The sequence below is a fragment of the Poecile atricapillus genome, chromosome 4, assembly GCF_030490865.1.
Source record: "Poecile atricapillus isolate bPoeAtr1 chromosome 4, bPoeAtr1.hap1, whole genome shotgun sequence".
Classification (NCBI taxonomy): domain Eukaryota; kingdom Metazoa; phylum Chordata; class Aves; order Passeriformes; family Paridae; genus Poecile; species Poecile atricapillus.
This window is the reverse complement of record NC_081252.1, coordinates 22875417-22900519: the sequence shown is the minus strand read 5'-3', so window position 1 is coordinate 22900519 and position 25103 is coordinate 22875417. Positions and strand designations below refer to the sequence as shown.

Here is a 25103-nt window from a genome sequence, read left to right as displayed (position 1 = left end):
CGACGGGGGCTCCGCCAGGCATGGGCTCGGTAGCGGCACCGGCAGCAGCCCCACGGCGGGGCTGAGCCGCCCCTCCCCGGCACTCACCGCCGCCAGCCCCGCCGCTGCCGCCGCGGCGCCGAGGAAGTCCCGGCCCCGCCGCCGCCGCCGCCGCCGCCGGGAGTGACGCGCGGCGCGGCCAATGCGCAGGGCGGGCCCGGCCCCGGCGGGCGCGGGGCGGGCCGGGAATCTCCTTTCCCCAGGGGCAGGGGACGCCGTGGGCTCCGGGCTCGGGGGGGGCCTGGCCTTCCCGGCGGCGCGGGAATGCCTCGGGAATGCCTCGGGAATGCCGCGGGAACGCCGCGGGAATGCAGCGGGAGCCGGGCCGCGGGCGGCTGGGGACAGCCGGGCCCCGCCCGCCGGGCTGCGGGGCCACAGCCTGGCGGATCAGTAGCCGCGCTAAACACGGCAGAAACCGAGGGGCGAAGTTAAGCGCATTCCAGAATTTAAGCTGTTCTAAATGAAGGTCTCAAGGGAAAGGCAGCTTTCCAGTGTTTGAAAACGCGTTAAGCACGAAATGTCACTTACTAATAATAATAGTTTCTTTCCGCTAATCTGTTTCTTCTTCATTTTATGTGGCCTCTGATCACCTGTGTGAAAAACGAGGTTCACATATTTTTTATAGAATTTAAAAGTTTAATAGAAAAACAATCAGGAGATAAAAATAAAGTGTACAGGTACAGGCAGGTGTCTGCATTCAGCCAAGAGAGCATACCTTGCTAACAAAGGATTGTCCCTTAAAAACAGAACCCTACTACATACCCATCAATTCTCATACATATTCATACATTCTTCTTAAGGGCTTTTTTTTATGTTCCTTTGTTTAGTTTTTACCTTGCCCCCGTCCCAACAGATCAATATTTTTGGCGCCATTGGGTTTTATATCCTCCGATAAGGATGCAATAAATACTTCTCTTGGAGGTCTTGGAGGACAAGATAATCTTAAAAATGGTGTGGCGGGGGGTGTCTCTGACTATCTTTTCAGCCTCTGGGTTATATAAACAAAAAGTAGTTTGTGCTTTAATATCATGTTATAGCCTAACATATATATGTATTATACCACTATTTCTAAGTTTCATCAATAACAGAAATAAACTACATTAATACAACAAAGTTTTCTAACGTTATACATATAACATTCATTATAATATCTGCAAAATCCAATAATATAATATGCACTTATAACACCTGGCAGGGTCATTTGTTTAGGAACTCAAATTTTATACAAAGTTCCAACCTCAAAAAAAGGTTTGTTGTCAAAGTCTCAGTTGAGAGAGAGGGGGGAAAAAAAAAAAAAAAGAAAGAAAAGAGGCCAATGAGCAAGCAATTATGTAACTCCCAAGTACTGATTTTCTGTTTTTAGTGCCATCTATTAGAAAAAGACTGTGCTCCAGAAGAGGAAAGCACAAGCTGGATCCCATTCAGACCACCAAAACAACAGTCAATATTTGAAGCAAACCTCAGGCACGTGTTTGCAAGGGCTCAGGATGGGGGGAAGAAGTCCCTAAGGCAAGTCCAGTGCCCACAAGTATTTGTGGCCCTTACGCTACATCTCTGGCAATTCACAGCGTTTGTGCATTTAGCAGAAAATGTGTGACGGATCAGGTAAAAAAAAGTCACCTGTATTTGCATGCATTGTGCATGTTTAGAATAAAGAGCGACTTCAGTGTAAAATTACACCTGTGATGTAACATCTCTGGTTTAACCAGTGTTACAAGCAGCTTCCAGAATAACTGACAGCATAGATAGAGGAGATTAGAGAAATAGATAGATAGATAGATAGATAGATAGATAGATAGATAGATAGATAGATAGATAGATAGATAGATAGAAGAAAGATAGAGGAAAACATACTTTTCTGTGTTTGTTTTTGTTTCTGTTTTGTTTATTTTGTCATCTGGAGACCTTTGCAAAATAGAACGTTTCCCTTTACACTCGGTTTCCTCTGTTTCTGATTGCACAGTCAAGGAGGGGAAGGTACACACACACAAAGAAACAAACAAACAAAAAAACCCAAAACAACAACAAAAAAACCCCACCAAAAAACCAACCAACCAGAAAAACAAACAAAAAGAAACTGATGGAGCAAAGCCTGAAATTTGTGTGAGGGAACCAGGAGTCTCTTCTTGAAACCAATTTTTAACTGGTTACATTTCAGCTTCCAGGAGAACTTTCAAGGCTGCTCTTGCACTTGTCTGCAGGTGATGCTCAGCTCAGATGAGTGGCCTAAAAAAATTCCTACTGCAGGTTCAATATACTTTTGCTGCCTGTGTGAAGCCTTTTGAACTCACAGCTGAATGTGATCCTCACTCATGTTATATTCTCCTGCATGTTTTATAACAGGCACTGCTTGAGAAAATGTAGAAACAACCCAGTGTCAAAATTAATTTCAGAAAATCAGAGAGGAGTGCACTACTCTGAAAGTCTTTATGTAATACACACACACACACACACACACACACACATATATATATATATATAAGCAGGGATTATTTAAGGACAAATTAAAAATAGCCTTGAAAGTGACTCTGGGCTTTAATCTCCCATGTGATGTTACATCATACATGATGAGGAGGAAATACCTCCAGGCCCTAAATAAACCTATTATCATTTAATCTCGAATGGGTTATTTTGAATTCCAAAGAAAATACATCTTTTGTGCACTTGCACAGCACAGAAGATCACTCTGGATCTCCAAGTCCTACCAGAGGCTTAGAAAACCATAAAAAGGGAAACAACAGCCAGGAGCAGGCTGCTGAAGAACAGCAGGCTAAGCTGCCGAAACAGAAATCTGTGGTGGTGGGACAGCTTCAGCTGGACATGAGATGTGGGCAACAATTTGGGTTTCTGCCAGTTTCCTTTTCCCACAAAAATATACCAGAGTGGTGGTGCCTTTCTCAGAGGATGTAAGCATCCCTGCAATATCCTGTTTGTTCCAGGGGGGTGAGGGGGACAGGGGTTAGGTCTGAGCAGGCCACATCCCCTCCCTCCCTCTGCTGGGAGCTGCCATCCTCAGAAGTCAGGTTTCCCTTCTTCCCGTCAACACTCCCATGCCATCTGCTTTCCTGTACTGCCCTGGTGCTTGTGGTGAGTGCTTGAATTTTTTTATTTTTTTTTTTAACTAATTACTATACTGTAACTTAAAAGGAAGCTTTTCTCTTTTTTTCTTTTTTTCTTTTGTTTTAGTTTGCTTTTTTTAAGTAGGTAACAATGTCATTCTGCATCACACAGGAAAGAGTGACTTGTTCAGCACATACAATGCACCTCTTTGAAACACACATCAGCCTTTGACTCCACTTGTGAACAGCCCCCCTCCCCTTCCCAAGGAGGACAGAGAACACAGACACACTGCCTGCTACGCTTATCTATGTAGACAGACGCATGAGGAAGGAAGAACACAGCTACAGGGGTGAAAATTTAACCCATCATCATTTAATTTAAGACAGTGGAAGTATTCTTTACATATGGATGTCACCTAACAGATTTAACCAAAGAGAAGACTGCTGAAAAATGACTGTTGTTTCTCTCCCCCTCTCCACATAGCAAAATACACAGAAAACACACATCCTGCCTGACACTGTTAATATCCCGCCAGTGCTCTGCACTGTTTTGACAATGAGATTCCAGAAGCCCTGCCAGCCTCATGTCCACAGGGCTCTGTAGACAGTGCTGTTCTGCAAGCCTAAGATTTTACTATTTAATTGTGAAACATCTCCTTAGAAGATAGAAACATGAAAAATATCACAATTATGACACTAAATAACAAAAGAAAAATATTATAATTCATTAATACGGCTTTTGAAAAAATCTAGGAATGATCAAATCCTCCTCAGAATTTCTCTCAAATAAATCACAGACCATGTCCAGGAGACTGCTCCTTAAATTCAGTCTCATTAAATGTGTTAGTTGCTCCCCAAGGGAAACCTTAAGTAACACAGATGAAAACCTTACCCCAGCTTTGCCTTGCAAGAGTGACTGCTTAACACGTCCTGGTTGTGTGCCTGATAATGCATAAATGCACAAATCACAGAATCCCTGCTGCTGGGAGCTCACTGTCCTAACAAAACCAGACTGTGTAAATATGTTTGGTTATCAGCTTGCTTCTCTGAAGTGTGCCAAACAGGATTCTTCTTTCCTAACTTTACAATCTAACTATAAGGTATCTGGTCAAAGCTTAATTTTATAAGCAGTATAAAATCTCTGCAAATACACACACTCAGGTATTTATGAAGTGCAGTAAAAATAAGGTAGGATAGAAAACAGTAAACTGGAGTTATTTAATTTAATTGTGAAACATGACAAGTGAACAAAGGCTCCTTTTCTTATTTTTGCTTTAAAGTGCTTCTAACCCAGAGTTAAGCAAGGCCAAAGCCTTCATTATGCTCTATGGCAAAAAGCAATTTTGCTTTGAGTATATTTTTACTGCTGTATCTAGGAAGGAACAAAATGAGGTAGCAAGTACTGGCAGAGGGAGAGACCTCATCTGGATTTTCTACTTGAGGATCTTCAATCCAAAATCTAAAACTTTCCAGTCCATAGCCAGTGATTCGATCAGATCCTGACAAAAAAGCTGAAGGATTGAAAAAAAAAAAAAACAAAACCAAGAACAAGTTAGCAAAATAAAAAACAAATTAAAATAAAAATATTAATGAAAATCATGAAGGGAAATTAGTGTCAACATATGGTTATTTTCCTAAGCTAAGTATTATGCTCTGTTGAATTTACACCTGAATACAGATGAAAGTCTCTCACCAATTCATAGTAATTACAAGCTGCCTTCTATTTTGTATTACAAACTTTGTGGATGAGAAAGGCCAGGCTAGGTCTGACCTTCTACCTTTAAAAAGGATGACCTAGCTTCTGCAACCCTTTGAGAAAGGTAAACTGCTTACATCAACACAGTGTACTCACACAAACTGCGGCCTCTGACCAAAAACACAACCGCAAAAGTAAGGGATAAAGTAACTGCAAGCTTCAGGTGGTCTGATACACTCAGGCAAACCTCAAGGGATGTGAGGAGGGTCAGAGCTGTCCCTATACAACTCCTTATGTTACTTTTTTGTGATTTTCCCTAGAAAATGTGACAGCAGCAGGGGAGAACATGTTGAAAGGCTACAGTTTGGAAATATACTATAGTAGTTTTTATGTACAACCATCTAGAATGTGTCTTGTGGGGGAAAGAAAAGGGCTATGCAAAGTTTAAAATGCCTGATTTATTACCAAGGAACATTTTCTTTTTTTCTTCTGGTAGCTTGTGAAACACAGTCCAAAACATCCTGATAGTTTGATCTGACTTCTTATACCGTCCGTACATTGCATTCTTTCAAATAGACAAAAATAAAACAGGCCAGTTAATCCTCAATATTTCCATTTATATTTAAAGCAACATTTTATCTGATAAATTTTATAATCCCACTCATAGATATTCAAATCCCCTTAACCTCTGGAATCTGCTTGTTCATTTGTTTTTCAAGGATTCATATGACAATCCCTGAGTTACGGCTTCATACTTATTCCCCTTTATTCTTGTAGCTGATGTAGATAAGATTAGAACATCGACACAAATCAAAAAGAGAAAGTTCCTTGAGCTTCTGTCCATCTGTTAGGCACTCAATGAAAGAATGGGTCAGGAGTAGTTTATGCATAGCAGATAGAGCAGAAGCTGTTGTGCTTGTGCTTGTATGCAATACCTTTTCCAGCAGATGCCAGTCAAATATTGTGTGTCCCTGGAGAAGAACCTGCAGCTCTTCAGGGAAAAACATCTTCCAATTTCTAGCTGGGCAGCCTCTTAAGAACCCTTGCATAAAGTCCTCAAATGGCTTCTGTACTGATTTATTGAACATATAATTCACATACAAATCAATATATTCTTTCCTGCAACAGATACCAAACAAGAATTGGTGGTGCTTTTCTAAAAGGAGAATTATGGAGAACTTTATACTTTATTCCATATGACCTGCTGTGTTGTACAGACTCATTCTTCACTGAGACCAGTCACTGGCAATTAGTTATTCACTGAATAAGTTGGGAGCATCTTCAAAAATGAAAGAGAATGCTGGCCAGAATGGATTCATTTTGGTAACACTCCTTGTACTTCATGTGAATGCTCCAATGAAATCCTATGAGACACCTGATTATTATAGAAGATGGAACCTAGCAGACCTAATTCCTATTGAATGCCCAAGAATTTCCCTGAAATAAAAATAAATATTTGCACAGCTGCTAATCAATAGTTTCACTCTTCTCTCTACTTCAGATGGGGAATTTGTGCAGTGACAATGTACTTGTACAATCAATGTAAATGCTGTACTTCAAGCTTCTTAAATAGCCCTTTCATGGATCCTTATGGGTCCTCATGTCATCTGCATAATTCAGGATACAAAATTTCTCTCCTCTGTGCCAAGATTAATATTGACACAAAACCTTATTGATAGATTGCTCCTTCTCCTTATGTACAGGATACATTCTATATAGGTAACTAAGCAGGAAACATTTTTCTCTAACAATAACCCTTACAGAGGTGTACCTATAGCTGGGTTTCCCAGACAAATCTTCTGTATTTGCCTGAAAATACTGTTCAAGGTTATTTTTAACATTTGTTAGGAATTTTCCTGTCAATGCCAGGTATCTGTATATGCAGATACCAGGATATCTAAGGATCCCCATGTCATCCACTGCTTGCACAAACTGCCAGTGTTTGGCACATGTGCAGCAAGTACAGCAGGAACTGAAAGAGTGCAACCTATTGGACCAAGACAAATGGCACTATACAGAAGTCAACATTTTCTAACACTATATGGGGATGGGTACAGACACGTTATTTCACACATTTGTAACAAAACTACCGGATCAAGAAATATAAAAATAAAACTGACCTGTTATCCTTAGTGACAGGAATGTTGGCACCATTTTCTTTAAGTTCAACAACCTCAGTGGAATCTCCTCCTTCCATTATCTATGCAAATAAATTAAAACATTGGCTGCTATATCTACATGTGACAGATATACATGTGCTACATCTCTCATTCTTCCTGAAGGGCCTGACATGGCACTCTCACTAGTTTGAGTTTTCAGACAAGTTGTGTCATTTTCACTGAAACACCGTCTTGCCCAAGTACCTGTGTGGGATGTCTTACCGTGAAGTCCAAATCCAAGCTGTCACTTTCTTCATTCAAAATTCTCCAAAGACTCCTGTCCAAACACAAAAGGGATTAAAGAGAGAAGAAACGTGACCATTCAGTGCACTTTCAAATTCTGCTAAAAAACATCCTTTGAAAAGCAGTATTTAAATACATGCACACAACACCTACACTCACACAGAACCATGATATATGGCCCTGAAATTTCATCATGCTGCTGACATAAACTGAGAACAAATGCCTCGAGTAAAAAAAGTTTCCAGGCAAGTCCATCCCCATGCCCTGTGTGGACAACTTTACACAAAGTTCAGTGACAACTGGGCTTGGGACCACAGCCCCGCTTCCAGACATCATCTAGTGAGGAGTGGGATGATCTGGGAGAGATGTTTTGAGGTGCAGCACCTCTCCAAGTATTGCAGGCAACCTTGTGTTCCAACTCACTGAGGAACATCAGTGAATTTAGCACCTCAATACAGTCACTGACGTATGGGATGGGGCTGTCTTCTTCTTGACTGTTTATATCACTTGCCTGGAAGAGTGGCCTTCAGGGGTCTAGAAGCATTATGTTGGTGGTAGCAGCACCTCTCCCTCTATGTCTGCCTGATATTGCCTCTCCCAGTGTATAGAAACTCTGCACAAGGGTCCTCAGAATTGGTACAACTGCAGCATTTCATAATACTGTACTTGTGCAAGGCAATATTGTGAAAAATGATAATTAGTAGACCAGAAGTAACCCCCAACATTAATAATTGGGTCATTAGTTCTTTCAAGTTCAAACTACAGCCCAAAGTGTTTTGAACTATATATTCACAGTGTGGACTTAAACTCTTGTGGAGCAGAGATCTGACATCTTCTAAGCCATGAGGCTTGGCTTTTTGTTTTGGCATTGCCAGCCTCTGAGAGCAACATCCATGCCCTGGACAAGGACCTCCTTGAAAATCTCTGGCTTCTAGCAGCTTCACAATGGCAAACGTTGATGCCATGGGTGCCCCAAATTCAGCCTCTGGGATCTCCCTGTGCATGGTCAAAGCAAGAGACCCAGTTGAAGCTTGGGCCATGCCTGGCTCATACCGGCCCACGGTTGGCAGCAGATCCTCAAGGTCCTCCAGGGTGGGGGCCAGGTCCAGCAGCTTTTTGTAGAGTGCCCTGGGGAAGGGGAAGGGCACCATGCGCTGGTTAAACAGGGCCATTCCACACAGTGTCCCAATCATGAGGAAAGTGTCTTTATCCTCACAGCTTGAGGCCTGGTTAGGAACAAACACACCAGAAAGCCATGACTGCTTTTTCCCATGGCTGAGGCCCCCATCCACCCTTGCAGGGCTGCCTTACCTGTTTGGGGAACCACACAAGGCCGGAGGGGAAGTGACAGAAGGTGCTGGCACTGGGCTGGCAGAGGGTCCTGGCTGCAATGCTGAAGAGCTCCTGGGACACCCCACCTCTGTCCTCTCCCATCTCACCCACAAAAGTCACCTGCAAGGCCCGAGACACCGGTAGACAGAGACACCCATGCTGCCCACAAAGTCAAATTCCTTACCTGGTGTGCAACAAGCCAATAATGAAACACCCATGAGAGAGACACTGATTATTTATTTCATGGTTGTGCCAGCCTGGGTACTCGGTGGTATTCCACAAATCAAGCGCACCCCACCAGGCTTTTTGAGCCATTATTTATACACAGAAATTCAGGGTTAGTAACTGTCCAGGTCTGTTATGCTTGGTTAGTAATTTCCAAACAAGTTACATAACCCCAGCTAATTTCCAATACACACCCTCAGGGGAAGGGTCTTTACCTGGGCCGGGGTCTCTTTGCCCTGTGGGCATGATTTTTAGTATTATAATGAACAGAGTTCAGCTACAGGATACGCGGACTCTGAGTATTTTGCCAAGTTAGCAATGTACCTACAGACATAAATCAACATCTTAATTTATGGCAGCCTTAATGCTTTTCGGTTCCCGGATGTCTGGCGAGGGAATGCTGGCTGTTGCCTATTCCACTGACTAGGTCTCCTTTCTCCCCGATTAAGCTTGAAAACGTACACAGATACCACACCGAAAACCTGATTCAAGCTAATCATGTTCTATTCCACATTCAGAAACACCCGCAGAGCCCCGCGGCCGCCCGAGGCTGGGCGGGGACAGCGCGGGGCGGGCTGAGGGCGGCGGAAGCGGCGGCCATGCTGCGTGGCCCGGCCCTGCTGCTGCTGCTGCTGCGGCCGGCGGCCCCGGGCGGCTCCGCGCACCTCCGGCACTGCCACCGGCAGCAGGAGCAGGGCTCGGGCTCTGGCTCGGGCTCAACCTCAAGCTCGGGCTCGGGCTCAGGCTCGGGCTCGGGCTCAAGCTCAAGCTCGGGCTTGGGTTCGGGCTCAGGCTCAGCGCGGCCGCAGCCACCGGAGCCATCGCTGCTGCGCTTCCTGGTGTGCCCGCTCTCCAAGCGGCCGCTGAGGTGAGGATGGGGCGGGGGAGCGGCGCCCGAGCCCTGGGCAAGGCCAGGTTAGTCACTGCTCCTCACGTTTTCGCTTGGATGTTTCTAACCACCTCCCCCCCCGGCTTGGCTGGCCAGGTACGAGGAAGCTACGAACGAGCTCATTAACGAGGAGCTGGGCATCGCGTACCCCATCATCGACGGCATCCCGAACATGGTTCCGGAGGCTGCCAGGATGCTGCACAAGAAGCCGCCGGCCGAGGGCTCGGAGCAGCCCTGAGGAGCCGCCGGGCACGGCGGTAACGGGGCCTGATGGCCGGAGCAGGGCTGCTGCCCTCCCTGCCCACGCTGACTGTGCTCGTTCCCCTCCTGTCCCTGGCAGGCCTGTTCTACTCGGCCAGCGTAGACGAAACTTTCCCCCAGGGCTGCACCAGCACAACCAGCCTGTGTTTCTACAGCCTCCTCCTTCCTGTTACAGTACCAGTTTATGTGTTCTTTCACCTGTGGACCTGGATGGGGATTAAGCTTTTTCGCCACAACTAGTGTGGTGCCTTTGCTAACCCCTGGGCTTCTCTAAATCGACATAATTTGTTTAATCAAGTATTGCAGTTCATTTGAGAGAGTTTCATTCTGGCACTAGTGACTGGCATCATTTCCTGGTAGGATCTGGAACTGTATGAAGCAGCAGCCCATTGTTAACTACTGCTAATGCAGATGAAGAGTAGGAGTAATAAGAAGCACTAATTTCCTCTGTTTTATCCCTTCAAGAGTGCTGTGCCTTTGTAGTGGCACTCATTAAAACCTTAGTTTCCATAAGGAAGAACTGTACTCTGACTGAATAAACTAAATTAAAATTAAAACATGCAGTGATATGAATCTCTGTTTGAGAGCTTTGGGGTTTTTTAACCAGATGTGTGTACTGAAATATGTTTGTCTCACTGTCAGAAGACCAAAAATTAAAATAAATCAGGCTGGTGTTCAATAACAAAACTTGAGATGAGTCAAATGAAGACATTTCTTTCTTGGATGATACCCATGTCTGTATGTGCAGTACCTGCAGATATTTTCTTTCTAGGGCCACGATGAGAGTGCCACATGCCAAGTTCTCAGTATTGTCTAAAAAACTTTCTAACAGGACACAGCTTTGAAGGGTGCAGGTCAAGGCTACATTGAAAGGGTTTTTTTATGTTTTGCTTTTGGATAGTTTGTATCTGCAACATAAAACACGTTGGTGTCCTTTACCTGCTGCAATGAAGCACCAAGTTATAAATACTGCACCAGGCTGTAAATGCTGTGGGATACCAACAGTGTGGTTTTACTTTTCAGGCTGCTGCTAGGTAAATAGTATTGTGATGCACAATGTGAAAGGCAGTGCTCACAAGAGCAAAGGCTGACTTGAGCTAAGGACAGCTGTTTGTCAGAGTTTGTACAGTTGGTGGAGACTTGAAATCTAGAGGACAGTACAAAGCACACTCTCACTGCGACTCTGTAAATAAATGCCCCTCTCAGCTGGTGTAGTGAGGAAGGAGGAAGGAAAGGTAGCTCTGGGAGCCATTGTGAATCTTCTCCTAAGTAAATGCAAAAGAAAAGCTTTGACAGCTCTGGTTGACAAGAAAGGTCACTTGGAAAGCACCAGAACTGAATAATAGGGCACCAAGGTCCGTGGTTCCTGTGGCACCACGTGGTGCCAGACTTTGTGTTAGTGACAGGTGGGACACGTGGTCCCTGAGCTGAGCTCTGCCCTGGGCAGGTCTCCTGTTTCCACATCAGCCAGCTAATGGCTTTTGCAGGGCAGGGCCAGCATCACAATTCCTGTGGGAAACACAACTGCCACACAGCCTTCAGAACCAGTGTGGAAGCCACGGAGGAGGCACATGGAGACACCAGCATTATTATCAGATGCTCATCTCTCTGGCCAGCAGTACCCTTCCTTTCCCTTCTGACAGCATCTCCATGAGAGAAATGTCATTGTGTGGCTGTGTTGTTTGCTGACCCCTCAGGCTGGTTCCCCAGACACTGGTGTTTTAGTGTACTAGTATAAAGTCTCAAAAGTCAGTCTAGCAGCAACAGTACTGGACTTTGACAACTGAGCAATTCTATTCCATTACCCCAAAGCAACCTCACAGCCACCCCATAGCACTTCCACTTGAATTTAACTTACGCCAACAAAGCTGCCTGGAATAAGGATGTAAAATACTGGCCTTCAGATTTACTCTACACCATCTATGGAACATGTTTTGTAATAATTTAATGAGCAGTTCTCTTGTTGTATGCTTAGAGGATGCTGAAACCCTTCTACCAATATTCAGTAACACTAAAAATCAAGGATTTTGATTTCCTTGCTGACACTGCAGCAAGATACTTAGAGCTAACAAGTAATACAATTTAGTATCTTACCTCTAACATCTTCCTGAAATCTTGGTTTGAGGCGGATTTTAAATTTTTCCATATGTCCTGCAGAAGGCATTGTCTTCTGATGCAAAATTTCCATTTTTCAGGGATCCACCTAAGTGGTATCTGAGAATTGAAGTAATAGTCTGTTAGCAGTGTGTTTATTTCTTCTGATTGGTAACAAAATTGGCTGCACTTACAGGAGAGATATTGGACAGAACCCTGCATTCTGTTTTGTGAAGGTGGATCTTGTTTATTCTGTCAAAGATGCATGGGTACTTGCTCAGCTTCCTTAGGACTGTCTGAAAGGACAAGGAAGAAAGGAAAAGATGTGCTGATTTTCCCTTGTGAAACCAGAGTTCAGGGACATGTGTGCAGACTGAACTGCCAGTCTGTACCCTAGGAAACTCCCGTGTCTCTGAAATGAGCCCTTGTATGCATGAGCACTGCACTAACAGAGGTTCACATCCTAAAAACAGCTTCTGCACACTCCTGTGAGTGAGAAGCAGAGAGAAACCTCTCTGGGCAAACAGACACTTGTCTACAGTAGTGCCTCAAGAATAAAACAGAGAGTTATTTTAACAGCATCTTCCTTAATTCAGCTAAACCAAAATGTCCTGGATAGTCAGGTTATGGTATATTGTTTTTAAAAACTGCTAGGTTACAAAAAATAGATACTGGTCTAAAAATAATCTAATTTTAAGTGTTACACCTCCAGTGTTATAAGACAGCAACTTCAGGTAATGTCTTAATTGGCTTTCAATTCTATGCTGTTTCTCAAATCTCCTCCTCCACTCTGGTTAATTGGTACAAAATTGGTATATTAGCAAACAAAAGCTTATGAAGGAATTAGGCAGTTGCCCTAAAAATTCCAGCCAAGTAGCAAGAAAGCTTACTTTATTTTGCCAAAGAAAACCCCTACTATGCACATTTCCATTTCATACTTCTTCCTCTGACATTGACTGCATTTGGTAGCTAATTTTCACTCTGTGTCATCAAGAAATACCACAGATTATTTTTTATTACCGCAGCTTTGTTTTAAGATGTAAGTACACTGAAATGCTCAATAGGGTTTCTAAATAAATAAAGATACCTCAAAATATTTATCTTAATTAAACATAATAAAATCCAGAGTAACACAAAGTATAGCAACCATCCCTCTTGCTGCTATTTCACAGTGATTACTAGTTCAAAGCAAACAGAGCTGCTTAAGATTCTGGAGAGCAGCTCCAACTCTAAGAACCAGGGATCATCTCAGGAAAGGCTCTTATAGCTGCTGGAGCACTGGGATGGTGAAGGGCCTGCATAATTTAGAGTATTGGAGGACTAGGGAAAATGAAATGTCTGAGATGTGCTGGGTTAGTCTCCAGAGTTGACATCCATATATATATATATATATATATAAACAATTTAAACTAAAGAAAAAACAGTGTTTCACACTGCTGGTGAGATTTATACTTACTACTATATTGAAGGACGAATATAAGTTGATAATCTCTTTCACTTCAGGTACATGGAAGTCGTTTTCATGTACTCTGAAACCAGTTCTGGAATTCACCTGCATTGGAACATGCAATATATCAGCAGCAGAACTGGTGAGCTGTGTCTGTCTGGCAGTACAGGACTGACAGGGTGTCTTAGGTTGCAATGCAAGCTGTAACCAAAAGGATATATGCTATTACCAGCTGTTAAAACCAGGTGGGGCAGTGTCCTTTATGTCTTCCATGACCCATCCCTCATAACTCCAGGGTGAGATCTTCTGTTAACGGGCCTTTGAGTCTCACTGCATGACTGATAAAATTACATCATGCCATTGTGAGATGCTCCACCCAGGGGGAGGAGCCAAGCATTCCTACCTGGATACACTCTGAGCTTTAGAACAGCACAGGCAGCCTTTCTCCACTGGATTCCAGGGGAAGACCAGACCCTTCTCTGCCACCACTGGACCTTCAGAGGAAAATGACAGCCTTCTACAGGATCACTGCTTCAGCAGAACCACATCTGTCACTCCAGGAGGACTGCAGCCACCACTTAATTGGACTGCTACCAACGCCCTGGCCAACAGGGTGTCAGGTTGTATTCTGACTCTGTACTTTTTGTACTCCTGCATTTTATTTTAATTTTTCTATTAAGTTGTTGGGGTTTCTTTATTTATACATACTAGTAAAGAACTGTTATTCCTACTCCTATATCATTGCCTGAGAACCCCTTAATTTCAAAATTGTAATAATTCGGAAGAAGGTGGTTTACATTTTCCATTTCAAGGGAGGCTCCTGACTTCCTTAGCAGACACCTGTCTTTTCAAACCAAGACACAGCGCTTTCTTCAGAAAGGGCTCTGAGACCCTGCACAGAAGTTAAGTGATAAAAGTGCTACAAATAGCACAATGCTCCACAATGAGAAGTCTTAGAAAGCCATGTATGAACTAGCAGGGAAGCAATTTTCATTTACAATTAAGATCCCTTAACAGGACTCCATCAGGAAAAGTATATTTCCCTTGGAGTGTCTTCCATGTTTCTGCAATTCCTACTTGTCTGGAAAAGATACTTGCAGCGGAATAGTGAAAAGTTCCAAATCTTGTAATCACTTAGAGAAGACTAGGCCTGCCGCATTTTTGAGTTTATTTATCTGCATAAATACAGATTTGAGAGTCTAAACTTTGAGACCAAATTCTGCATTCTCATCCAAAAGGATATTCAAGTCTGAACAAAATTTAACAAGTTTCTCTGATTTATACTGTGTGCATGAGCTCTTGACCTTCATGAACTTCGATCATCTCCACAGGAGAAAGTATGGTTGTCCAGAAGAATACCATTTTTGCTTCGTTTCCCTTGCTCATGTGCAGCTAAGGAGGTTCTAATGCTGTTGTCCCAGAGAATTTGTCTGGTTTACAGGCTCTTAAAGCATCACAGAGCATTACTGTGGCAGCCACAATGTGCCCAGCAGATAGGTTGTCTTTTAAATGGTCTGAGCAGTTACTGGGGTGAGGGATCGTACCAGCAGAAAGGGGAATGGGCATGTTACATAGAGGAAACCACATCCATAGCTGTGTAGGCATCAATGGATGCACTCCTGACACCACTGAAAGCATTCTTCCCCCTCCCAGGGACTACAACATGCTTCAGCTCTTCATTTCTATGGAGACTTAGTTTGGAAGAACTCAAGCAGAACTCCTTCAAAACTGTGCTGGTGTAGAGCCAAAGAGATTTCTGAAGCAGTGTCAAACCCAGAGAACTGAACAACTGAGTATTAAAATACTCTAAACTACATTGAGACACCTGTCTAATCAGGATGTGAGCACTTTCTCACCTGGTAAAGCATCTGCAGTATTTGCAGAGGTGCATTTTCAGTTGGGTCCCGGTTGAAGAGGCAGCTTGGTCCAATGGCTTTGTAGTCCAGGACAAATTGAAACAGAATTTTCTTGGAAACCCTCTGATAGACAATGACCAGCTTCTTGAAAAAGGATGTTTCTAGGTTTGCCCATAGGCATTCTGTAAAAAAAACCAGCTAGTGAGGTCACAGGTAGTATATAAATCACTGCAATTTGTGGATGAAGCTGCTTTTTCTCTTTCTATCAAATAAATTAAGCAAAAAAAAAAAAAGTTTAAACTTGCGCTACAAGAACTATTAAACCACATATAGAATTTTTTTAATTCTTGTGCCTTGCTGCATAGTCCCCATGTTTCTATGTCTATCAAAAGCAATTATTTCAAGCTCTGGAACATATTACATCAGTGATACATTGATTACATCAGTGATTACACTTGTTCTGCGGCAGAAAATGACCAAACATTTAAATCATTCAGTTCTACCATCATAAAACCTTACCAAGAGTTTGCAGGCCCTCTGGCTGGAGCTTCATGATGGCTTGAGCCAGAAGACTCAGAGAAAGGAAAGAGTCTATATCCTTCCCATTCAGAAGGAAAGGCAAGATCAAGTAGACTCTGAAATTTTCAGGTGAGATGAAAGAGGAAGACAATGATGTCAGTAAATTCAGAATCGCCTGTTTCACCTTTGGAGGGAAAATTAAAAAAAAAAGATACAAGGTTTAAAATGCAATTATATTTTGCCAAAGCAATTATGTTGGCATGAAATTCCTAATTTTCATGCACAAATCCAAAGCTCATCAGTATCTGTGTAGTCAGCATCCTTATATCAAATTCTTACCTCCTGATAGACTGTTTGGTTTTTACTGATCTTCTTATAAAAACGTTTCACTTCTGACATGTCTATGCCTGAGACTTCTTTGGAAGTTTTGAAATGTTTGTCTCTATCACAACATAAAATAAAAAACAACACTAAATAATTTTTCTACTGAATAATGAAGCATTGTAATATCAGAAAACACTTGGAAAGTTCAACTCCAGCTCCCCTGGGTATAATTTCATGTGTTCTAAGAAGATAGACAACACAAGCCACTGTTTTGTGACCTGATTAACATCCTGTCCTTTCTGTCTTGTGTGGCTGTGAACTATTAATGGTAGACTCCTATATTTCACCCTAAAATTACTTCCACTTCAGTGCCAGAAGGAGCTATTAAGGATTCTTTGAGAGCTGTAATATTGCCTGGAGGGATTATCATCATCTGCCAAATATTACCAAAGGATAATCTAAAATGTGAGCTCTCTAGCACATTTCAGTAGGACCAGGGCTATAAAAATCTTAATATTAGCTTGAACTTTGAAAAATAAAGACTTGCTTCTTGCAAATCGAGATAAACAAATCTTTTCTACATATGTGACCTAAAATAACACTTTCTGGTCAGTTTACATGCAGCCAATTATATTCTGTTAGATTATCTAAGTCAGTGTGTGCTACCTTTTGTCCAGGAAGCTTCCGTTGATGCAAGCCTCAGATGAAAAAATCAGTCTGATATTCCTGATAGTAAAAAACCAAAAAGTCAGTCCTGTCAAGTTCAGGTTCTCAGGTTCAGTTCTTCAACTCTCAAACAAAAAAATGTGTACAAGGGCACCTGCACCTGACCATACAAAACTTTTCTTAGCACCACTTCTCTGTCAGTGTTGCAGAAGACATTGTACTCAAGGAGTTACTGATCTTTGGCAAGCCATGTCTGCTCTCTTGGGCCTTGTGAGGGAACCTGCTCCAGTGCCAGCCAGCACTCCATTCTAGTTGTGGTATCATGGCGATTCTTCTCCTGACAGGTCAAACATTAGCTGCTTTTGTTTGTTATGCAGGATAAAAGGCACTGCAACATGGGAAGGAGGAGAATCCCATCCACGGACAGGATCTTTGTAGCACGTGGAGGGAAAATCCATCAGGCTATCAATTTACTGCTGCACAAAAGCTGGGTTCCCAGAGCCTGAAGGGACATCAGACTTACTCATTCCCAGTATTCCTGATCCTGTTCTTATTGAGGCAGCTATTTTATCAAGCAATTTTCTGTCAGGCCCTTCCTACTGAGATCTAGAAAGAACTCTCTCCTTCACCCTCTAAACCACCACTTTTCACATGATCCAAACCATTCTGGTCAGGAAAATATTTAGTTCCAAACTAGCCAAGCTTTCAAAATGCTCAAAATCAGCAGCTGGAGCCAGACTTTCCCAAAGAAAATAATCTCCCATATAAAACCTGAGAAAGACTATAAATGTAAGGCAACCCACAGTGGAATATATAGATTGCTTTTGAAAATGGGTAATTAAAGAAGTGACCACTAATTTTTAAATGCTGGCACAGCATTCCAGTTTGGGTACTCTGGATTAGGCTTTTTGCACAAGGCCTTGGTATGCATGCAGGATCTTTCACAGATTCAACTTGTCAGCTCCTCATCAACTTTGTGCCTGGGTACAAGATCGTGCCTTGGCTAAATTCTTGAACAACAGTTCCTACAATAGCCTCCAAAGAGTAATAATTTTTAGGGAAAATCATGTATCAGGGGAAAAAACACAAACAAACCCAAACAGCAAGTTTCTGATTTACTTTTTTATACTCCTACGACATTTAGAATTAGAAATCCATGCATCCACTTCTTTATCCTCCAGAGTGGCAATTCTGCTCAAATATGAATTCTGTGTGAAATACATGAAAACATAGACAAAATTAAAATTGTAGCAGATGGGATTCTTTTTTTTTTAATCCAATCATTGCAAGAACATTTCAGCCTAAGTAAGAACAAACCAATGGTCATCCAGCATGATCCACATGCATTAACCACAGAACATATATAATTGCAATACAAGTTAGTCTGTAGGTAAAGCACAGAAAAAACTACAACAGACATATATAAAATTGAAGTGCTACAAGCACAGTGGAAAATCCAAATGTTTCCAGCAGTAATGTGGACAGTGGTAAAATCAGAAGCTGTGATCAAGTGTGCACATACCTTCTCCTTGAAGTGGGCAAAACTTTGGTTTATTCCTGCAGTAATTTTAATCCCTTTTTTTGATGCATCCTTTTCTGTGAAAGAAGAAAAAGATTGTCGTAGGAACATTTGAAGAGACAGTGATCTGCAGAGAGTTAAGTGCACAAAAGTGGAACAGTAAAAAAACCCTTCAGATAGTAGTTATCTGTTGAAAGTTTGATTCTATGAGGCTATTACCCATGATAATCAAGCAGCAAATGGAGTAACTCCAGGTAGAATTTGTTGGGATGGCCAAGCAAGCATGAGAGATAATGTTTGCTTTTCAGTGTAAACATGAAATCAAGAAAGCAAACATCTCCATGGAAGAAAGAAATACAGGTTGTATACATCTGCAGTGGTCATTACTCTGGCAGGATTTTCCAGTATTCACTGGTGAATTGATGGGAAGTGGTATCAACTGATTTGTCTTCCTCTCATCTTCCAGTTGTCCATCATCAGAACCAAAGAAATAGAGTTTGTCCAAGGAAGGGACATAGGCCACAGTGTATTGTCTGTTCAGGAAAAAAAAAAAAAGTCATAATAAACAAAAACCACAGGGCAAAACAGAATAAAATTTAGAAATACATTTTCAGAGTGTAGACCTGAAGCTTGTCTTTTAAAGTCCTGACAGTGCAGATAAAGAATCGCTTTAACCAAAGTGTTAGAACTCTTCATTGCATAAACATTCAGCCATAAAGACACATATGAGCTCAGATTTCCTATACTATCCTCTGATGTTTGTGATTTACCTCGGTTCCACATACAAAAATAGTGCTATGCCATGCTTGCTTGCACTCTTCTGTTTTCAAATGTGCAGCTTCTGTGCTGCTGAGCCAAATACCAAGCCCAGGTGAGTTGTCAGGAGACTTTTTCTGGCCCAGTTCCAGAAGGGCAAAGTGAAACTGGGTAATTATCACTGCTCTTCAATTCTTATTAAAAACCTACCAGTTTGGCAGTCTGGATGGGAATTCAGTGGCTTTCCCGATGCAAGGTTTTGACAGTCCTTTGCCCTTTGGAACCCAGTACAAACCCAGTACTTTTATTTATTAAAAAGACCAAGGGCTTCTGGTGGTTTTTGCAGCTCTCTCCCACTGCTCACCAGGGACTGAGGGTTCTGCTCTCACTGGGGCTCTGGCTTATATTTGCACAGTAGATGGGTACTCTGACAGCACTGACCTATTGTGATACAGGGATTTGAACATCTTGGTGACTCCCTTCCCTATTGTTATTCAGTGATTTCCCTAAGGCATTGACCTTAGAAGACATCTGTACGTTTCACCCCTTTCCATCACTCCTTAGAAGACAAGTTATTGGCACTTCCCACCTGCCACAGGCAATGTGTGAAACCCTTGCTCCCCACAGCTCAGCCACCACTCGAGGCAGGAGTTCATTCCGGGTGGAGTTGTGACCCAGCTGGCCAGACCCTCCTGCTCCAAAGGTGCACACCAGCCCATCCTTGAAATGAAGAAACAAACAACAGGATCACTGCATTATTAACTACAATTAATTGTTGGTCACAACCAAGAATGAGAGCTAGTAAGATATGTCTTATAAGGGACTTGATTCAAAATATCCCTGATTCAAACATGAGGAGGGTTCACTTTGCATCAAGCTGAATCATACACTGTAAGGTCCAAATCATTTAGCTCCTGAAAAGAGCAATTTAACTCTTGAGAATAACTCCCTGTTGCTTAAGAATTTTATTTATACAAGTAAACCCTAGTGAATTAGATGTCGTTCACATCTTCTGAAGTCCCCAAAGTACGATTAAAATTTGTTTTCAGAAAGTACTGGGAGTTAAACTGCACCTCTTTCCCTCAGTATTCCCATTCACCATATCCCTGCAAAAGGTTGCAGGTGATAGGAATATGAGAAAAAACCAGTTTTCCCAACAGCTTAGGGAACATCCCTTGGGGACCACCTTCAGGCTTAAGTGGAAGCAGACATTACCATCCCAATTTCTCCACACTGACTTTTAGCAGTGTATCTTTTCTCACAAGGTGAGGTCTCAGATGCTGACTTTCCATTTCAGACTCACCTTGGAGAGAACTGCAGTATGATCTTCCCCACATGAGATAAACACAGTCTTCCAGTGCTCTAGAGCTCCAACATATGTTGGGCAGTCCTTATCTGAAAGAAGATAATACTGCAAAATTGAAAGAGTACTAGAGGGTCTCATATACAGAAGAAGTTAGAAAACAGGTGCTTTTCAGACCTCTCTTCCAGCAATTAATGTAATTACAGCTTGGGTTTGGGTCGTTTTCCCTCCAATATAACATACTCTTTCCCATTATGTTCTGTTTTTTTTTTTTTTATATTTATTTTCATTTACTTTGGTCTGAAACAAAATGCAGTACTTTCATATCTGCTTGCCAAATGGTACTTGGCTTCAAAATACCCGATTCCCAAGTGTGTGGACACATTCAGATTAGATGTTCTGTCTGTCTAGTGCAACTCCTCTATAGCATTCTAAGTCTGAAGACAAGAGGTGTTTTAAATTCTTCTCTTGCTTTGTGTTTACAAAGAATTAAAGAAGATTAAAAAACCATAAAATTAATTTCTTTCACATAAGACTTCCTGGAGAGAAGGCAGGAGTGGAAATAGACCTGTAAGACCTCAGAAGTTTTAAGAGCCCACATATCCAATTAGCCACATAAAATAATTGTAAGTTTCCTATAGAAAAACAACCCCTAAATACACTGTTCCTGCATGCCTTTCGTGGTCACGAAACAAAGAACATATCCAGATATACTTTCTTCAAAAGGCTTTACTGTCCAGCCCTGCTCCACAGGCGCTTGACAATACTGAGGAGCAATTTGGTGAGCCCACTGAGCAGAAAACACCCTCCTTGTGATTTCCTTCCTTACCTTTCGTGTCTCCGAGTCCCAGCTGTCCGAAACTGTTCTTTCCCCAGGAATACACAGTTCCAGAGAGTGATACAGTGATGCTGTGAGCTCCTCCGGCAGCAATTTGAGCAATTGGGATGCCCTTTAATCTTTCCACCAGCTGTGGTTTGGGAGTAAATGTGGTTTGGATCCTCACTCCAAGTTGTCCATGGGTGTTCTGGCCCCAGGTGAAGAGCTCACCCCCTTCACACACAGAACAAAAGAAACAGCTCAGCCTCGCTGCTTCTCTTGAGTATTTGCACTTTGGGAGTAGAAGCAAAACTCAGTGCTGTTTTCAGGGACCTAGCTCCAAGGCAAGACTATCATGTGTGGCCAAATTAGTTTTCTTCTGACCTCTTTGGGACAGTCCCATGTTGCCATGTGACTCAGCACAGAAAGAAGAATCATACTTGCAAGGAAGTACTTGCCCCTAAAGTCATACTTGCAAGAAGTTCCCAATCAGAAAGGTGTTGCAAGTTAAGAATGAACTGGTCTGGTGACTGCAGAGTGGGGCAGCCACGTCTGCTCTGCACAACACACCTTTGTGGAGGGGCAGTGCTCAGGAACTGGAAAGAGTTGCAGGTCCCTGTGTGCTTGGAGGAAGGAGCAGCACTGACAGACAGTATTCTTTGTGTCCCTACTGCTCATCATTCTATAATGGTGTCACCAACTACTGCAAGTAGTACAAACACTGCCTTCTCAGAGCAAGCATGACTCCTGTTTGGAGGAAAAGTGTTCTTGAAAAAGGCTACCTCTGGATAGTGCCATGGCATGCTGGTCCCCACATGCTACTTGAACAATATTTCGGTTTCCCAGTTCTTGCACCAGCCTAGAAAATAAGGAAAAACAATCAAAATAAAGAGATGCTGTGCTGCAAGACAAAGTAAATGACAAAGATCCTCTGCTCACCAAGCCCTATCACTTTTAGCAGGAAATATGTGGAATATAGGTCACCTGTAAGCTGATTCATCCTTCTCTTATGCTGACCTGCTGTAGCAGAGCTAACTGATTTTATTGTGGTTTGATTTCTAAGAAGCTGGAAAAGAACCATGCTCAGCCTGATTCTGTTATCTTGCCCTGGGACAAGAAAGTCACACAGCAAACTGCTGGGCTATTTGTAGATGATGGCTACCCTCACAGCTTCATCAGAAGGTGGTACGGTTCAGACTTGTGACACATGCTTGTGTGTTTCACCTGCAGTTTTCCCATGGGTGATTTGCAAGCCATCTGCATTGCTCTGGTATGTTCTACTGATCCTTACTAAGTTTGAGAAACCTGTCTCATGTGCATCCCAAGCAGCTCGGATCTTGGTATCATCCTCAAAATCTGTGCACTTCTGGCTGGGTTAAAAAAGAACGTAAAGTTTTGGCTACTGGGAAGGTATGTGTTCCAGTTCCCTCTCTACAACAGGAATGTGCCTTAAACTCTGGGATGTTACCTTGGGGAAAAGCAGGCTGCATTTTCTGACCATTGCCATCCACACCTTCACTCTGTGAAAGCTTCTTACCTTGCCTTGGGGTAGTTTGCTGAAGGTTTAGCCCAGTGTTCGGAAAGCTTCCCGCTAGGGAAGAGAATGAGTTTATGTGTTGCATCATGGTTTGAGCACCGCACCTCCTCATTCCTCTGCGACTGCGTGCGCCCTGCAGGACACGCACAGACAGACATGATGGTCATGCTATGGCAGCAGGCACCTTAACTACCCCTTCCCAAGATCTCAGTGTGCTATTGCTTTCAGCAAGAGCTTCTGCTTCTCAGGAGAAAGTGAGACAATTGTGTGTGACTTATTTTTTCATTCCTCTTAGGGTTTCAGTGTCCTGCCTACCCACTGGTTTGTTTCATGCTGGATGACTCCACACTAAAGGACCTCGGGAGCCACCTGCTCCCAAGACAACTACTGAAAAATCAGCAGAAGCACAGTCTGTTGGTTTTGTACACCTGTGGAGAGTATCTGATGGAGACAAAGCACTTCCTGAGGCATCTGGCCACCCCAGGCTTGTCACAGCCTTGGGGATAGGACGCCTTCGAGTCAAGCACTTTACAAGGTGCTGAAGAAGCAATGATGGAAAATTCACTCCTTGCCTCTTTACAGCAGAAGGATGTACCTCCTTGTCTAGAGCCGAGGGGCTGCAGATGCTCTCCCGACCTAGAGGCACCAGGGACTCAGTTTCTCGCATGTAGCTCTGCTCCAGCACAAGTGTCTGAGACCCAGGATGTCCAAGAGTGAAAGGCGGTCATCAGCAAAGCCTGCCCTGATTTACCTAACACCTCTGGAGATTGGCTGCCCACCCTTCTCACATATCAGACATAGAACTAGAGAGGAATATCCCTGTCTATTCCCCGGCATGTTCGTCCTCCCTCCAGTCCCCCGCTCCGAGCGCTGCGCACTGGGACACGTTTAAGCCTCTCATGCCCCGTCCCCGAGGGGCAGCACAGCAGATTATTGCAGTTTCAGCTGTTCCACCTGCACGGACCCATCCCCGGGGGTCTCCCAGCGTCCTCCCGACCGCGCCGCTCCCGCCGCTCCGTACCTGCCGCGCCGCTCCCCCGGCCCCGCTGCCGCCGTCCCCTCGCCATCCTTGGCCCGCCGGCAGCTCGGGAGTGCCCGGGCAGCCCCGGGGAAATGGAAACCGAAACTCATCAGGGGCTGCGGCAGCGGGAGGAGGAGCGAGAGGGATTCCCGATACCTGGGAGCCCGGAGCTGGGAAACCCTGACTCCTGCGGTGAAAAGGCTGAGCTACTGGGCTCCGCTGAGCCCCCGGCTCTCCTCAGCCTGCGGAGCTGCTGCTGCCCAGGTGGGAGAGGGCAAAATAGAAGGCCGGTGGAGGGATGCCGGGGTCTTCCACGTGGCGAATGCGCCCTTTGACTTTATTATTCACTTTGGAGAGTGACCCGCCCGTGTCCACGCTGTGGAGGGTGGAGAGACCTACTCTCCTGCTCAGCTGTATCCCAACTAAGAGCCCACGCAAACCCGGAGGGACTGCTTGGCTGCGGGAAGCGAAACCGCAAGTGAAACGCTCGGTTTGGAAATGCATCAACATCTAAAATCCATCTGCTTCCATTCTCACATAGTCTCTGCTAAATCTCCCCCGCCTTCAAAGACCCTGTGAGCTTCCTCTTCCCCAGAAAGCCCACCCTGCCTGCCCCACCTCCCACACTGTCTCACTGGAGTGATGCATGCAGGACAATCTTGACAATGAAATACGGGATACTCGTATGAAACAGATCAAAACACAAAAGATCACTTTTGTTGTATTCCTAATAGCTGCCACTGATTAATTAAATTTGACCTGCTTATGAGAATTTTATGCTGCTGAATACTAAGCAGAGATTTTGATTGGGCACTCTACAAAAGTCCCAAGAAGCACAACATGAATCTACATATTTACACTGGTGTTCACTGAACTTCAGTGGAAAATTCATTACTGAGAGATCAGGAGTATCTAATGTAATGTATTTAAATGGAGCAGCCTGTGGTGCACAAAGAAGCACCAGGAGTCCCTGAGGTGAAGCAAAAAGACTGTGGAGGAGCCATGGAAGCAAAGCAAGGTGAGGCTGGGGCATACACTAATTGACTTCTGCCCAGGGAGGAGCAACCCAGCCTTATCTCTCCCAGCCACTTCCCTACATGCACTTTGTGGATCATATCTCATTCCACAGTATGTAGAAAAGTCTCGAGATCAAGAAATACCAAGCTAGTGCAGTGATGCCAAAGCATCAGCTGGGAAGGGACACTAGAGGTCCTTCTGCACCAAAGCATGAACTAAGTGAGGATAAACTGCCCTAAGCACTGCCTCCCGGCTGGCATGGAAAGAAAGAGATTTGAAGGGAAGAAAGGAAAAGAAACATGTTGATGTCCTCCTTTCAGAATG

General features: G+C 43.6%; 3 protein-coding genes across 3 annotated transcripts in view; 1 reads left to right on the top strand and 2 right to left on the bottom strand.

Annotated features, from left to right (window-relative positions):
• The window catches only part of HERC3 (HECT and RLD domain containing E3 ubiquitin protein ligase 3), a 44994-nt gene extending 44847 nt beyond the window's left edge, over window positions 1-147 (bottom strand). The window contains exon 1 of the mRNA XM_058838524.1: window positions 88-147. The gene's annotated coding sequence lies outside the window, so the exon portion shown is untranslated. The remainder of the gene's footprint in view (window positions 1-87) is intronic.
• A 3320-nt stretch (window positions 148-3467) lies between these two features.
• Window positions 3468-23865, bottom strand: LOC131579103 (probable E3 ubiquitin-protein ligase HERC4). Its single transcript, XM_058838614.1, has 23 exons — window positions 23763-23865; window positions 22742-22874; window positions 21987-22063; window positions 21217-21438; window positions 20388-20479; window positions 19674-19804; window positions 18716-18861; window positions 18332-18405; window positions 17929-18017; window positions 16810-16869; window positions 16159-16261; window positions 15820-16003; window positions 15301-15482; window positions 13454-13549; window positions 12192-12293; window positions 11998-12117; window positions 8508-8648; window positions 8250-8422; window positions 7176-7230; window positions 6915-6994; window positions 5730-5913; window positions 5260-5359; window positions 3468-4609 (listed from the first exon to the last, which is right to left on the bottom strand). The coding sequence occupies exons 1-23, from the start codon at window positions 23806-23808 to the stop codon at window positions 4395-4397; spliced, it is 2805 nt and encodes a 934-aa protein (XP_058694597.1). The 5' UTR covers window positions 23809-23865; the 3' UTR covers window positions 3468-4394.
• PIGY (phosphatidylinositol glycan anchor biosynthesis class Y) lies at window positions 9771-10460 on the top strand. The gene has a single exon (XM_058838615.1). The coding sequence runs from the start codon at window positions 9913-9915 to the stop codon at window positions 10141-10143; it is 231 nt and encodes a 76-aa protein (XP_058694598.1). The 5' UTR covers window positions 9771-9912; the 3' UTR covers window positions 10144-10460.
• Window positions 23866-25103: the final 1238 nt, after the last annotated feature.